Raw genomic sequence first — 12212 nt, forward strand, 5'->3', positions numbered from 1 at the left:
AAATTTTCAATTGATCGTCGGCATTTCATCCCACCTACATACACTTTAAGTATAAATCATCAGATTTATAAAGTTTACTTCAAGTACTGTTAAATATCAAAAATATCAATTTTAATGATTTGCCATAAAATGTGTATTAAATTGCGAATTTCAAAAATCTAAATTATTTGATATCAGAATGACATTCTTCGTATTCAGAATGCAATTCGATATGTCTGATGTGCTCTAATGTCCCAAAATAAATACTGTCCAAACGTTCATACCCCAGCCCTTAAGGCAGTTTTGTTGTCCAAATTTAAGCGCATTTATGGGCCTTTTAAGGCCAAGTTCACGCGCTTTTTCAGGCGGCACTTTTCAAAAGCCATTCTCATGCCTACGGTTTTGAACCAGTAGGCCGGGCAGCCAGCGACGGTAGGCATTTTCTTTTCTTTTTTCAAATGTTCGCGCTTTTGTTTATTTCTATAGCCCGTTTTTGAGCATTTTTACCATATTTTTTCGCACTTTTTAAAAAAAATGTCCCCTTTTTGGGGACTAAGGCGTTCACCCGGGGGCGTTCAAAGAGTCAACGCTATTTTCATCCGAAAAATATCCACTTTTGGATGTCCCATTGGAAAGTACCACCCCCCCCCCGAAAAAAATCCTGCGTACATTATTGATACAGGTCGGGTCTGCATTTAGCCTGTGTATTTAGTCATAACTGACTGCTGTGTTTAATCGAAGTCCTTGAGATTTTGGTCATATACCATTGGGCAAATATCGATAAGGCTGTGTAATATTTACCAATGATCAATAAAATTTGTCCACGGGGGTCGACATTTATATTCAATATTTTCATTCTGAAGTTATAGTCAGGTTCGTGACCCGTACATTATTTGTTTATAGTGACAGCAGCAACAACTAGACATCCATGATTTAGTGATGATTATGACCTGTTCTACATCAGGTATCTTGGAGTTTCTTGGGATGATAATGTCGTAATTGGTTTCATCACAAGGTAAGTATTTAGCATTTTATCAACACAAATTTCTATAATTTATGATATCAGCATCCGTCTCATAAAAATGATTCAACGTTTGTAGTCCAAATTTCATTCTCACCGAGTCAGCTGGCCTTTGAAAATGAATGGTTCAGTCTTCCGATTTTGTTCCCACATCTAAAGATGAAGATGTTTCAATTCCAGATATTTGGATATTCCCCATCACATGATTAAGTTTCTGTGTTTTGGACCGTTTGAAGAAGCTTGAAGAGTTTGAATGGATACATTTCGTGGTCCCGGCCCGGGTCCCGGTCATCGTCTGTAGGCCTTCCTTGTATAAACGTTTATGATATAAGGCCTATACAGTTATAAACAATGTTTATAACTGTATAGGCCTTATATACATGTATAATAGTGATGATAATCATGGTATATCTTCTGGATATCAGGATAATCGTGGTATCCCAGCAAACACGAAATGTTTTATAGAAAACGTTTAAATGTCGGGTTATTATAAAGGGTATAAAAACGTTGTAATAACATTCCAAAAACATTTTTGAAAACTTGAATTACAAAACATTCTAAACAGAATGTTATTTTGGGGTTGAAAAAATATTTTGCAAAAATGTTTGCCCAAAAAATATTTGCAATAACGTTTTCAGAACGTTTGCATGACCTTTATATAACCCGACATTTAAATGTTATTAAAACGTTTTGAGAAAAAAAAACATTTTAAGAACATTTCTGTGTTTGCTGGGATGTCTTCTGGATATCAGGTGAGAACAGTTTTTCTTCTTCAACATGGAAATGATTTGTCCCTTACTTCAGTCAGAAAGAGGTTTAATAAAATAAATAATAAATTTCAGAATTTATATAGCGCTTTTTCCAGAGGATTCAAAGCGCTGTAATTTCGCTGCGTGGTGAATCATCACAATCAGATCGCATCAACTAGGCTAGTTGCAGCCGAACCCGGCGCAAACCTATCCGCACTTAGATTGTAACATCCACCCATTTTCTGCAGCTCCCCAAATTCCATTGGGTGAAGGAAGTTTTTGATAACGAAACAACTAATCACCGATTTTGAAAGCAGGAGGAAACCGGAGATCCCGGAGAAAACCTGCGAGAGCGAGCATGGATCGGGATAAACCAAGTGCACATGAGTCCTTGGGCCGCGCCGGGGCTTGAACCCGGGACCTCAGTGGTGCAAAGCGAGGGAATTACCGCTGTGCTAACTCGCCTTCCCAAAGAAAGAGAGTATGAGAGTATGTGAAGATTTCTAGTAAGGAAGTGTTCATAATTATACTTTGATCGGGGTGCAGAGAACTAAATCCATCCTAATTGAAATTTATTCGGAGTCAACTTGTCACTTGTTAAGGGCAAAAATTTAACTATATTTACTTCAGTGCATGTGAGATCAATTATAGCTCATAATACAGTAGGCCTAATAGGAGTTGTTGTTGTTGTTGCTTAGACTTTGCTTATTTGTTTTAGTGGTCTTATTGTCTATGACAAAAACTTTTATCAACTCCATTGCAGATAATTAACCTGGACGATAAACACACTTCAAGGTATTGAATGTTAAAACAATGGCCAATCATAAGGCAGGTACTGAATCGTATGCGTCAAGTTCTGTTGGTTTACGCCCAATGAATGTGAACTCAAACCAGACGCATTCTCAAACATGGACTCTTGTCAATGAATTCTACATGGGAGGAAGACAACAGAGGATCCTAGACCCGCATGAGGTAAAACTTCAAAGAACTATAATTTAAAAAAAAAGAAATACATAAAATAAACGAACAAAGATCATTTATCTTGAACTTTTTAAAATTTTATATAAACCATTCCTATACTCATATAGATAAAAAAAAGTGCAACTGAAAACCATTTTTCCCCGTATTTCGCACCTTAAGCAATGAAAAAAGGTTTTATAAAGAACCTAAAAAAGTTAGGTATAGGGATTTTCCCGGGGATTTTCTAAAGTTCAGGGACTCATCACAAAGTTAAGAAAGGTGAAAAGTATAATAACCCTTTTTGGCAATGTAAATCATTTCTTGGCTATGGGGTAAAGAACCTTTAATCTGTGCTACTTAGAACCCTTTTGAGTGTTCTTTCTTAATGGTTCCTTAAATGTTCTTCAAGCCTAAATTTCTACAAAGAACCATTCTCTTGGCTAATGAACTTTTTTTTGTTCAACAAAAGTTCACCGTGGAAAACAATGGTATGCCAAAATGATTTTAAAGATCATTATTCTGATTGATGAGCAAATCACAGAATGGGCTTTCTAAAGACGTCGCGATATGTCACCAAAAGGACCCCTTTTTGCACATATCAATGCACCCCCTAATTGTCGTGTTACCCTAAGACCTCTTGATGGCTTTCAAAAATCATCTCTATTACTGTGTACCACTGTATTTTATTTTTTCAGTGTTGGAAGTATGATCTACAATGTCAAATCGCTGCCATGGAGGATAAAGTGGTAAGTTTGCTTGATAGATGGTCTGTTCTAGTTGAAAAACATACACCCCCTATGGAAGACATGACCTTATTCTCCCACAAAGGGAGTGTGAATTTCAAATGGGGTTACCCTGAATGGGATCCATCACCCCCTGTTTAGGATATTAAGGTCATGTCTTCCATAAGGGGGTGTATGGATTTCAAGTGGAATAGCCCAATACCACATTTTCAAATTATTTCGTAAATGATATTATTATTGTATTGGTGTATCATTTTATAAAGGAGTGTTTCGTGATCCTAGCATCCTCTTTTTATGACATTTTCAGTAGATATTCACGAAAAAAGCTTATTCCCAAAAATTGAGTTGATTCCGATCTTGCGTTTGCGAGTTATGTATAATTAATTGATTATGTGTATTTCACTGCTCCATAGGTCACTGTTGTAATTTCGTTCTGGTATACCAGAACGAAATTCAAATTTGACGATATTTTTGCTAAACGAATTAATCTGCAAAAATATTTTGGTATATATAAACATTATGTAGCCAAAGGTTAACAATCTCAACTTTTTTTGACAAAAGTGGGGGGATGAGGCTGTGGATCACGAATGCCCTTTTAATAAAGATATATCAGCAAACACAAAACGTTTTACGTTTAAAATGTCGGGTTATGTATAACTATAAAACGTTTTAATAACATTTAAAAAGATTGCTACTACGTGGATCTCTATTTTGGAGAAAAATCCGTGACATCCTTAAATCCTTCAATTTAATTTGATAATAAATGTGATGTTGTTCTTAATTGTCAATTTCAGCGAGACTCTCAAGATGAATTTCCTGGCACCAAAGAAGACAGTACCGGTATCGGACGCAAACATAAAGATTCCATGGCCGAAGTTCATAATGATTTCGAGAAACAAAGACTAGAATTCGCCAAAAGACAAGCGGGAAGACATGGTCAAAATATCACCAATTCTTTAGCTGGTCTAGGAAGAAATGAACAAGGGAAGAAAACACAACAGAAAATACACAGCAAGCTTCCTAATGTGATAAGCAATGCAACTGAAGCCCATTTGGGATTGATGGATACCACTTTACATGGTGCTGTGTTAGGACCGAATACGGGACGGACATTTAATACTGGAGATAAAAGATGAGATCAAGTCTGCAATCAATTTTTTGCCTTTAAAAGCTGAATTTATACTCCATCGCTGAGCAACCAGCGATTGGTTTCTAGCCAATGAGGTAGCTCGATTTTTGTTGCGTTGGGAAAAACACACTACCTCATTGGTCAAATATCGATCGCTCATCGCTCAGCGATAGAGTTTAAATTCAGTTTCAGACGACGAAAAACCCCTGTTCTACGGAGACTCTAAACTTGCATGCAAATTTCAGGATTTTTTTTCTAGAAGAGGCTATTCATCTTTTGAAACATTTTTAATCAGTCAAAATGAATCAACTCAGGCCAAAATAGTTGGGTTTAGGCCTATTTCATACAAGCAAAAAATAATCCCCGACACGCGCAAAATCTGGATCGATCTTGCCCGTAGAACATGATTTTTTGTTTTTTGTTTATTTTGTCGCTCCTTATTGTGTTCAAACTTTCCTGATGAGTTACTCATACACGTATACATGATTTTTGATTTGAAATGAAGATAAGTTGACAATAAAATAATAACTTTGTCGATAAGTTAGTATATAATGTCAAAGTATCACCAATTCTTTAGATATCTAGGAAGAAATGAACATGGGAAGAAAATACACAGCAAGCTTCCTAGTGTGATAAGCAATGCAACCGAAGTCCATTTGGGATTGATGGATACCACCTTACATGGTGCTGTGTTAGGACCGAATACAGGACGATCATTTAATACTGGAGATAAAAGATGAGAACAAGTCTGCAAACTAATGTTTGCTTTCAAGCTGAATTTATACTTCATCGCTGAGCGACGACGAGCGATTGGTTTATGTTGCAGAAAGCGCGCTACCTCATTGGTCAAATACCGATCGCGTGTCGCTCATCGATGGAGTTTAAATTCAGCTTAACAGGCGACGAAAAAAAACACTGTTCTACGGGCAGATACAACGTCAGCATTTTTTTCTTGAAGAGGTTACAGTTTTCGAAACATTTATTCAGTCAAAATGAATCAACTCATGCCAAAAGAATTTGATATATAGGTAAAAAATAATCCCCAATACGCAAAATCGGGATCGGTCTTGCCCGTACAACATGAGTTTTGTTTTTGTTTATTTTGTCGCTCCTTATTGTGTTTATACCTTTTTATTTTCGCTAACTTTCTTGATGAATTACTTATACATGTATACATGTATAATATATGATTTTGATTTGAATAAAGATAAGTTCACATCCTATATATACGTTAGTAATGACAAAATATATCACAAATTCTTAAGGAAGAAATAAACAGGGAAGAAAACACAGCAGAAAGTGAGACACAGCAAGCTTCCTAATGTGATAAGTAATGCAACTGCATGAAGCCCATTTGGGATTGATGGATACCACTTTACATGGTGCTGTGTTAGGACCGAATACAGGACGATCATTTAATACTGGAGATAAAAGATGAGAACAAGTCTGCAAACTAATGTTTGCCTTCAAGCTAAATTTATACTCCATCGCTGAGCGACGACGAGCGATTGGTTTATGCCCTTTATGTTGCAGAAAGCGCACTACCTCATTGGTCAAATACCGATAGCGTGTCGCTCATCGATGGAGTTTAAATTCAGCGTAACAGGCGATGAAAAAAAAGACAGTGTTCTACGGGCATGATACAACGTCGGGATTTTTTTTCTTGAAGAGGCTACATACAGTTTTCGAAACATTTTTAATCAGTCAAAATGAATCAACTCAGGCCAAAATAGTTGGGTTTATTTCATACAAGCAAAAAATAATCCCCGACACGCGCAAAATCTGGATCGATCTTGCCCGTAGAACATGATTTTTTGTTTTTTGTTTATTTTATCGCTCCTTATTGTGTTAAAACTTTCCTGATGAGTTACTCATACACGTATACATGATTTTTTATTTTAAATGAAGATAAGTTGACAATAAAACAATAATTTTGTCGATAAGTTAGTATAATGTCAAAGTATCACCAATTCTAATAGATATCTAGGAAGAAATGAACATGGGAAGAAAATACACAGCAAGCTTCCTAGTGTAATAAGCAATGCAACCGAAGCCCATTTGGGATTGATGGATACCACTTTACATGGTGCCGTGTTAGGACCGAATACAGGACGATCCTTATACTGGAGATAAGAGATGAGAACAAGTCCTACCTGGGCAACCTGGCCAAACTTGTTTGGATTCAAGCTGATTTATACTCCATCGCTGAACGACGAGCAATTGGAGAGGTAGCGCGCTTTTTGTTGCGCCGTTCCTTATTTGTCAAATAGGCCTACCAATCGCTCGTCCCGATCTCTCAGCTTCAGACGATGAAAAAAAACCTGTTATATACGGGCAGGCGGACTTGCTGGGATTTTTTTTTTGCCCGAACGGCTAAATAACCCAAAAAATAATAGTAAGCTTGAAAATCTGAAAAATATTTTGGAAACGTTTTTTGAAACATTTTTAATCAGTCAAAATGAATCCACTCAGTCCAAAAAAATATTTTAATGACCTCCTTTTTCATTGGTTCTGAACGGATTTTAGTTTAGATATTAGGCCTAAAGCTCTCACTGATGAGTCACTTTTTTCGCTTTATAGGGAACAACCCAAATGTTCAATGACGTCCTATATGTACGAAACGAAAATGCTTCAAGATCAACTTTGATCGACATTTCAACTATTTTATTTTACAAACTATCGGACTTTATTACCCCCCCCCCCCCCCCCCCAACAAAAATCGAACAGACTTAAATTTCGTTTATAGAACATCATCGAACTTTTAGTTTGTTCCCTTAAATGACAAGAATTTTGTACCCCCTCCTTTTTTTTTTTTTTTTTTTAGTTTTACTCCATTTTACCCCCATTTTGTTTGAGTCGCCACTGAATGACCCACTTTTTTCAACACTGAAAAATCGCCACACCGATCTGGTAGGTACATTACTTTCATATTTGAGTACCCCAGGGACATATTACACAGCCCCTGACTGAACCTCCCGAAATATTCCGTCATGCCTTTCACTTGAACCAGTTATATTGAACCCATAAAAAGAGCTGAGCGCCTCTAGCTCTATGAGCTTCTATGTGGAATTTTATATAAAGCTCTACAAACAATGTCTTTTCTAAAGTTACCCCTCCCTTTCTCATATACATGCAGCTTTAATGTACACAAAATGACACAAACGGTGCAGTGCGAATCACGACAAAAGCAATTTTCATATTTTTATACACATTCTTAAGGGATCCAAAATGAGCGTTTATTGCGTTTCGACAGTATTTTTTGTGGGACATGAGAGCACCTCAGACCTATCGAATTGCATTCTGAATACGAAGCATGTCTTTCTGATATCAAATAATTTTCATTTTTTTTTTAAATCACAATATAATACAAATTTTATGACAAATTATAAAAATTTGATATTTTCAAATTTTGATATATAACAGTCCTCGAAGTAAATTATATAAATCTAATGATATATTCTTAAAGTGTATGTAGCAGGGAGGAAAAGCCGACGGTCAATTGAAAATTTTGACCTTTCATATTGAAGATATGGATTTTTCCCAAAAAGACCTAATTTTTTGTGTGTGTTTTGGGGAAAAATCCATATCTTCAATACGAAAGGTCAAAATTTTCAATTGATCGTCGGCTTTTCATCCCACCAATACACTTTAAGTATAAATCATCAGATTTATAAAGTTTACTTCAAGTACTGTTAAATATCAAAAATATCAATTTTAATGATTTGCCATAAAATGTGTATTAAATTGCGAATTTCACAAAATGATTTGATATCGGAATGACATTCTTCATATTCAGAATGCAATTCGATATGTCTGATGTGCTCTAATGTCCCAAAATAAATACTGTCCAAACGTTCATACCCCAGCCCTTAAATACTAGTAGCCTTAATTTCATATCAATTTTTTCGCACCTCTCCAGCATTTAGCATCCGACCACAAATGCACACTGCACGTCTTAACATGAGTCATGACTCATGAGCGGTTGCACCTGCTTTTCATCTCAAATTGGGATTTTTTTTTCAGATTTTAAAATCTTAAAGACACTTTTAGTAATTTTAAATCAGAAAATGGGAAAAAATATCTTCTCAAATTTGAAAATCTTATTTTTCAGATTTTAGAATCATCAGCGATTCAATAAATCATATCAGGATGTCGAAAACATTGATCTAAAATGTTTGCATTTTTATTATGAGCATAGATGTGTTATCATACCCTGCATGGGATGTATAAAGACCGAACATGACCTAAATAAAGGTAAAATATCACCCATTTAAAGTTCACACTCCCCCTGTGGAAGATTTTGAAAATATCTTCCACAGGGGGAGCATGAATTTCAAACGGAATTCGCAATATTAAGTATGAGACACGTAGAGTTGCACCTTATTCAGTAATCGCTCCCAACTCTATTTGAAACGCACACTCCCTCTGTGGCATATTGAGGTTCAATCTGTTTCACTCTTAAAGCTTCTTAAGTCTTAGGAGGGGTGTATTGCATTAAAATGGAGCTCCATATATGTGTTAATTCCATTTACAATTCATTCAAGATAATGTTCTCAGGGTAAATAAGACTTGATTTGCCATTATTTTTCATTATGAAAAAAAACCTATGGCAAATTTTAATATTTTAAAAACGTGTGTCCTCCTTTCCCAGAATCAATGATAGCGCCTTTAAACTCTGCGGTTCTCCAAATGTTAAAGATGTTAAATGTTATGTATTAAAACTGACGAATTAACCTAGTTTTCACAATTTTCCCTGCATAAATCTGTCTTGATACAGGAAGTCATGCATATACTAGGCTTCCTCATTTTTTTCCGCCAGACAATAAGTTAAATAACCATGGTAACCTCTTAGGGTATTCTTAAAGATCTATTGTTATATGAGCGAGCATAGCGGGGAGAGTAGGAGCAAAGGTCGTAGGTTGAAGCCTGCCCACACGTCCTACATCTTATTCCAACAATAATAGAAGATCTAAAATTGAAGTTGATTTAAGCCTTCCCAGAATGCTCTGCAAACAATTATGAAACATATAAGATAATAAAAGAACATGCTTTTATTTATTTTAAAAAAACAATTAAAGGCTATGACTAAATTTGGCCCGTTTATATCGGGAGGCAAAGGAAAGGAGAAAGAAAGGGGGAGAAAATAAGCCCCCCACCCCCCCCCCAACCGCACCAAAAAAAATAACAGCTACTCGGTATACTATATCTTCGCTCGGTGTTCAGTCCCATACCAATCATGGACTTAATAGTGTAAAATCCCAACAATTTCGTGACCATTTTCCCAAATAAAGTCTTTGTTAAACACCCTGCCCCGTAACTAGTGGAGGGGGGGGGGGGGTATGGCCCGGGGGTATATGGGGAGGGGCCGACACTCAAAGGCCAAAGGCATAAAAAAATCAAGTCCCATTTGCGCGCGTAGCGAGCGAAAAAATAGAGGGTTTTTATGTCAAAAAAGGTCAAAATTTTGAAAACAAGTCTGCTTCATAAGCTTCCCAAAACATGGTGTCTTTGTGATCGGGTTTGGATAATGTGCGAGTTGCGAGTTGCGAGTTGCGAGTTGCGAGTGCGAGTGCGAGTTGCGAGATGCGAGTTGCGGGTTCGAGTTGCGAGTTGCGAGATGCGAGTTGAAATTTGCGAGTTGCGAGTTGAAATTTGCGAGTTGTCAAAGGAATTTGCGAGTTGGTTTGTGAGTTGCGAGTTGACATTTGCGAGTTGAAATTTGCGAATTGCGAGTTGAAATTTGCGAGTTGGGAGTTGAAATTTGGCGAGTTCCTAAGAAGAGTTTTGTGTTAATTTGCTAGTTGTAAGTTAAAGTTGCAGCAGAATTTGGGGTGATGTTTTACAAGTACACATTGCGTAGCACTACTTTCGGGCTCTGTTGCCTTAGTAAACTATCAAGCTAGGTTGCGTTCATCTTGGTTGCGAGTGAAGTGAGCACCAAGCTTAGCGAGGGCTACTATTGGTGGAATATATTTTGGATCATCATAGGTATCAGAGTACAGCACAGAGCCTGTGCTACATATAGGCATATAGCAGGAAAGAGCTCTAGTGGTATCATGCATCATTGATTCTCTCACATCTGCACAAACATGTTATATAAATTACCTACACTCGAGTGTATACATACCTCATCTGAGACAAGCCGAGTCGAATCGAATCTGAGTCCGAGCCAAGTCCGAGTCCTTTTGTATCAGAGTCGGGACTCCAGACCAGAGTGCCAAGTCTGAGTCCAGCAAAACTATATGAACTCAAGTCCTGACTCAGTCCGAGTCCATGTTCAAAATTAAAGTTATGAACATAATATATCAAAGACTCCAATAGAGATGAATTTGAACCAATCCCATTTATGTATAGTGTATGGGAAGCACAGTGACCCAATGATTCGAGTGTGAGCTTCATAATCGAAAGGTTGCGGGTTTGTGCCCCGCTGAGGCCAGTGTGTTGCGTCCTTGAGCAAGATAGCTTAATTCCCAATTGCTTCACTCCACCCAGGTGTAATCACAATTGAAGTCACTGACAGTACCTGCGCATCAGTTGCGGACTTGGTGAAGTGGAAATATTCTGATATATCCTAATTGCAGCGGAAAAATTGTTGAAGTGTGCTGATAATTAGGTCATGCCTAGCTGAAGCATGCACATGTTAAATCACCAACATTTATTTTACTTTTTTTTTAATTTTTAGCGTATATACACAGCCACAATGTGTGCATGTGTTATCTCCTAGATTTCAGCTGTTTGATTAGAATAATAAGGGTTGTGCATTAATAAATTTGAAAAAGGAATGTGGGAAAATTGAGTGAAACACTGGTTTGGAATGAGGAATAGGTTACCGGTATATCATAACATGGACTGGGTTGGGTGGAGGTGTAACACATGGTTTTAGATAGGAGTCCTAAATTTTTTAGCATGGCTAAGGGCCCGGAAAAGGTAAATCTGGCCCTGACTGCACAGGTGTACATACGTAACACATACCCCATCCTACATTATACATACATGTAACAGTGTGAAACCTTTGTGCTACCTGCTACATGTTATAACTGATACATTGCAATGTATTTTCTGAGACCAAATTTCACCTGGATTTTCAGGTGGCTGAATCAAGTTCAGAGGTGTTGTTCAAATAGATGAGGAATTCAATATAAATAAAAGGACATTCATTCATAAAAAATAATTCGAAGTGATAACGCATGTTTCTAAAGAGGACATTTAGGGTTTTCAGAAACTGAAAACCCCATGTTGATACGACTTTTCTTTGTGAAGTTACATCAATTTATCAATCGCTGAATATAAAACAAAAGAATTTTAACACTTTCTTTGCCAATATCTCAAAATCAATATTAGCGACATTCGACTCATTTCCCTTGATCGTGTCACATATTTTGTCAAATGTTGAAGAAAAACTGTTTGGAATTGACATCGCAGTAGTCTGTTCAATCAAAGCAATGTTTACAGTAGCACATGCTTGTACTTTTCTATCCTTTCGTCTAGAAAATTTGATACCCCACTACATCTACAAACACATTATATAATTTAAAATAATCTATATAATGTGGTTGAGCTTGAGGTATGCTTTGAACAGGGAATCATAGTATTTTTTAACTCTCAACGCAATGTCCAACTTTGTGCATGGA

General features: G+C 36.8%; 1 protein-coding gene across 2 annotated transcripts; it reads left to right on the plus strand.

The window, feature by feature from the left end:
• The first annotated feature begins 829 nt into the window (after nt 1–829).
• Nucleotides 830–6528, plus strand: LOC140164742 (uncharacterized). 2 transcript variants are annotated; one of them, XR_011860568.1, is made up of 5 exons: nt 830–994; nt 2513–2721; nt 3405–3455; nt 4247–5541; nt 6253–6528. XR_011860568.1 is itself a non-coding variant. In XM_072188100.1 (4 exons), the coding sequence occupies exons 2-4, from the start codon at nt 2563–2565 to the stop codon at nt 4586–4588; spliced, it is 552 nt and encodes a 183-aa protein (XP_072044201.1). In that variant the 5' UTR covers nt 830–994; nt 2513–2562; the 3' UTR covers nt 4589–6528. The 2 variants fall into 2 exon arrangements, 1 of the variants encoding a protein (XP_072044201.1); XM_072188100.1 differs by having other exon boundaries at nt 4247–6528.
• The last annotated feature ends 5684 nt before the right edge of the window (nt 6529–12212 follow it).

Source organism: Amphiura filiformis, chromosome 11 (assembly GCF_039555335.1).
Source record: "Amphiura filiformis chromosome 11, Afil_fr2py, whole genome shotgun sequence".
NCBI lineage: Eukaryota > Metazoa > Echinodermata > Ophiuroidea > Amphilepidida > Amphiuridae > Amphiura > Amphiura filiformis.